We start from the raw sequence: 4,841 nt of genomic DNA, 5'->3' as shown, positions 1-4,841 counted from the left end.
GTTACTGTAGATACAGATGAACACTGGTGTTCTCAAATCAACAGACTTCAACAGCTCATCGATAAACTGGAGTGCCAGGTGATCCCATCCGTTCATCTGTCCCCTCTTCATTTATCCATCATGCATTTGATTTGTCAGCATCTCAAGCGTCATGTGTTTATTTGACGTGTGGCTTATTTATGTATTACTTTCATTATTGCTTTTGTCATTTTGTTTAATATAATTTATGTGTATATATATATAAATATTGCAAACCTTAACATGCTGGAGTGTGGAACTGATTTCCTCATGGCCTTTTTTGAAGATCCAACACATTGTTTTCTCGAAAAAACAACAAAATTTCCTTTTTGGTGACCAATCTTCATGAAAATGTTCTTTGGACTGAGCCATACAGACGTGTTGCCGAATTACAGTCCCAAACGTACCCTTGAAGTTAAGCGTTCGTAAGATATGACGCTTTTATACAATTGCTTAAAACTCGTGAACGCTTTGTGGGCGTGTTCCGTGCTCTTGTGTAAATTATGCGCTTTGAGTTTATTTTCATCTATTCTTCTCGACCTGTCCCCTTTTCATCACGGATTTTCAGTTTTCTGTTGTTTTCCCTCTAGCTGCTCTGCGCCGGCGTGACTCCTCGCTGCACATGTGGTGCCTTGTGGGCTCGGCCCCCGTTTCGCTGCTTGCAGCTATATTAATGCTTGTTGTTGTTATTATTATTTATACATCATTCCTTGTTTCCATTTTTTATTGTACAAATGTAACAAATGAATCTCCACTCACACATGATATCATATGTATGTGATGAGAAGCCCTTCACTCAATTATTTTTACCAATTTTGCTTCTTTGTATATTTCCTTCTCTAGAGTCCAAAACTGGAGCCGTTGAGAGAAGATCCACTAGCCAGCACATACAAATCCGTAAGCCTCACTCCTTTTACCTTCTTCTGTTTCGTTCCTCTTTTTTTATCTCTTTGTGTGTTTTCTCTAGAACATTCTGCTGGTTCAGAGGCAGATGATGGTTCAGGAGAACGATCTAGAAGAGTTTCAGAAGGCCTTGAAGGGCTACGCCGATTCCACCTCCGATCAAAATGACAACCTACAGTGAGAACAACACTGTCATACGCTCTGATGAGAGATGATGACGTCATTCATGAAACCACATTACGAGTTTCAGGCGGAAATACTTCATAACAATAACAAATGCTGCCATGTGGATACTGTCCGTACCAGATATGACCTTCACACTGACTTTCTCTCTCTTTCATTCAGTGTATCTATTCAGAAGCTACCAGAGAAAAGCTATTACATCATCTATGAGTTTTGGCAGGACCGTATCTCCTGGATGAGGTGTGTGTTGCTTTAGCTCGTGCTGTTATTTCACGGAGTGACAGTCATTTTACTGACACAACACCGACTCACAAAGACACGTATCAAGATTCCTCATGATACGAGCCCTGAAGAACAGCAGCAGTCTGTTTGTGTGTCTGTGTCTGTGTGTGTGTGTGTGTGTGTTTTCCTGCCAGATTGTCGAGCGTCTAACAAGACATTTCAGATCAGCAGATGGCTCATCTCATAGCACAAACTTCACAAACAAACACAAACGCTGTCCTGCTTCTGCGATACACACTGATCTAGAAAGATGATGAAACAAATAAATGTAAATTAGAACTTGCAATGTTGTGAATAAAACATCTGGCATATCATGTGATGATCTCCTGTGGAGAAAAGACGTGGTGTCCAGCTGGTGAAGAGAACAACGCTTTTTACATGACTAATCTCCTCTACTGGCTTTATTTGAGAGAACCTTTTATTTAAGGCATGTAGTATGTTATTGATATGTGAGGTATTCTGGGAAGTGTCATGTAGAACAGTGGTTGTCAAACGTTTTAATTGTAAGACCCCATTTGTGTAGGGTGCCCAAATAAAGACTTATAATCTTAAACTTGCCAACACATTCAGTTATACAATACTGGAACATGAATTATCTTGGTTTTTCCAATGCATAATATTTACGAAACATTTTTTCATTTCATAAAATGCCACAAAATCTGTGTCCCCCCCGGATCCATCTTGGGCCCCCCAGTTTGAGAACCACTGATGTAGAAACATGCATATTAAGCTATAAGAACTATACATGTGAATTAAATGTAAAGATGATATTTAGAATATATATATATATATATATATATATATTCTTTAAATGTAAATAAATGTTATATTTTGCATAATTTTTCTCATGGATTTGCAATATGTTTTTGTTGAAGTTACCTGCAGTCTGACAGCAGTAAGATGTTCCAGCGTTGTATTATAGACATGCTGGAGGATCCAGAGGTTGTGTCCACTATGCTGATGCCCGGTAAGAGAATACGGTTCATCAGATGGTTTATTCCTGTTATTGTTTTAATCTTGAGGCTTTATCACCTCTGAGCAGAAGAAATGAAACACCGACCTCCTGAACGTTCACCTTATTTCTCTTTTCTTTCTCGCAGCATCCTGGTGGATCATGACAAACAACTAAACGTCAACAAAAACTTCCCTTCACTGTATCTGAGCCGTACAACCGATCCTGGTGTGAATGAATAACTGTAAAGAAAACCATCGGATGAAACGTCCTTAAACATGTTTTATAGATCATGCATTTGACTTCACAGACTAACATGTTAAACAGGGTTGTGCATTCAGAACGGCTGTGATGATGCATTTTTTGTTTAAATGCAGGTTACACAGAATTGTGGGGGAAAGTAATATTGAAATGGAATTCAATTCAAAGAGATTGACGGGATTTCAAATTTTAAAGAGTGTTTTGATAGCTGTGCTGTTTATTTTAGTTTAGTAAGCATTTTACGTTTAGTTTTTTGTGTTGACTGTTGGATTTCTTTGGATGCCGACGCACTCGATTCCTTCCAGTCGTTCCAGTTCAATTTCTTATGGGTGTGACCAATTCACAATCAAACTGAATTAAAAAAAGAAAGCAGTTTTAATTTTTTGTGCTGCAGTGATGTTAACAGGCATGGTTGTCATATTTCTCGCATGTCTAGAAAGCAATTTTTGCTTCATGCAGTGAAGCGTTTGAGTAAAATACTCACTGAAGAAACTTCAAGGTTGTGTATATACTTGTAAATGATTAATCAAATAAAAGCATCTGTGGATAACATAAGGACTGCTGCATGCTAATAGAAGATGTGCTGCCTGGCGACATCTGAGATAATCCAGTCTGTGAATAGAGTAGAAAACTTCTTCCTCGTAAGACACGAGTTTGACATCATGTTGTTTGATTCATGTGAAAACGGCACTGTATTGTTTATGCATCTGAACCAAATCTTATATTTCAACTGAAATGATGGAAGATTACGTTTTATGGTTGTGTATTTGTTTTTTATATCACTGCCGTCCAAACCCAAACATTCAAATACTTTGCAGGTACATTCATCTATAAAAAGATAAAATGGTTGTAAATATTGATAAACTGCTTATTGGTGTTATATTTCTGATTATTTGTTTGTTTCAGAAACCGCACCTCTTTATTTTCCTGAAAAGTTAAATACAATGATTTCATTGGCTGTGATGTAGTTTGGGTTATTGGAGGCACATCTCGGTTTGTGATGTGCATTTGTTTTTGTTTCTTTCATAGAGAATCCAATGTAGTGACCTATTGGAGGAGTATTAAGCAAACATTATAAATGTCTCAATCTCCAAATTGACAATTATGAATTCATCATTTTGATCTGATTTCAAAGTACAAATGGATGCGGTTTACCAAAATATTGTATAAAAGTGTTTCCAAGAATATTGATTCTTATGGACTCAATTTAAGATTAAACACTTAACACTTTTATAGAGTCTGTTAAAAATGACATTAAACCACATCTCACAGAAAATGCTGGAACTGCAGTGATGTTTATTGTATTGCAGAAGATTCTTTTTTATTTCTGGTTGTTTATATGTTCAGGGGTCGTGACTTCATTTGTGCATTTTATCATCTTGTGTCATTGAAAAACACTTCTCATGGTCAAAAACATGTTTGTGATGAGCGTGTGGGATATGAAAGTTATGAAATAGAACAGGAAGGGACTAATCCTTCACAACCTTTAACGTGATTATGAAAATATCAAGAATACACTTGTGTGGTTTAGTGTTTATGACATTTAAACAAAGCGGTGTGCTAATACCATGGAACTGAATGATAACCATTGTATTCAGATGGATTTCTTAGGTAATTCAATCATTTTACTCTGGGACATTACATTACACGCAAGGGGAGGAATTAAAACAGATAATTTAATCAAACTGTGATGTTAGCTCAGTAGATCTCATAGCTAGTTTTGTTATTATTAGTTATTTAAATGTCTCATTGCATCATTTTAACACACATTTATGGGGAAACCGTGTGTTGGCGCCACCTGGCGGTGGAAAGTGGAAGAACATTTCCGTCCCGTATGGGGAAGCAGCAGTTTTACGCTCCTGTTGTTCCTTATTTGTCCAGTAGGGAGAGTTGAACGATGAAATAAAATATTTGAAGAGTTTGCTTCCAAAACGACATGACTGATGTTTTTATGATGTTATCATGTTTTTACTGTGTATTTTGTGAGTTATTATGGCTCAAATCAAAAGAAATAGGTAGGATAGGATTGGACGGCACAATAAATAAATAAAAAGTTATTTAATTTTGTAACCTAACTCTTCATTTGTAAGCGAATCAAAGTATTAAACAAAATTTTGATTAAGTATGTGTAAGAGTAAATAAAACTGGATGTGCAGAGAGATTTACTTCTCTAAACCGTTTTGAAATAACACGTTTTGAGAGATCACAAAACTGCATGATCATTTCATTATTTTTATTATTT

The 4,841-nt window shown here is 36.4% G+C and overlaps 1 protein-coding gene across 1 annotated transcript in view; it reads left to right on the top strand.

Moving 5' to 3' along the window:
- Positions 1-3,871, top strand: part of necab3 (N-terminal EF-hand calcium binding protein 3) — a gene marked incomplete at its 5' end in the record, with an annotated part of 14,399 nt that extends 10,528 nt beyond the window's left edge. The window contains 6 exons of the mRNA XM_079461064.1: positions 7-78; positions 862-915; positions 986-1,098; positions 1,267-1,344; positions 2,262-2,353; positions 2,487-3,871. Of these exons, the coding sequence (XP_079317190.1) occupies positions 7-78; positions 862-915; positions 986-1,098; positions 1,267-1,344; positions 2,262-2,353; positions 2,487-2,515 (438 nt within the window). The 3' untranslated portion in view covers positions 2,516-3,871. The remainder of the gene's footprint in view (positions 1-6; positions 79-861; positions 916-985; positions 1,099-1,266; positions 1,345-2,261; positions 2,354-2,486) is intronic.
- Between the last annotated feature and the right edge of the window lie 970 nt (positions 3,872-4,841).

The sequence above is a fragment of the Barbatula barbatula genome (assembly GCF_947034865.1).
Source record: "Barbatula barbatula genome assembly, chromosome: 7".
NCBI lineage: Eukaryota > Metazoa > Chordata > Actinopteri > Cypriniformes > Nemacheilidae > Barbatula > Barbatula barbatula.
Note: the sequence above shows the minus strand (reverse complement) of the source record. Positions and strands in the feature narration are given on the sequence as shown.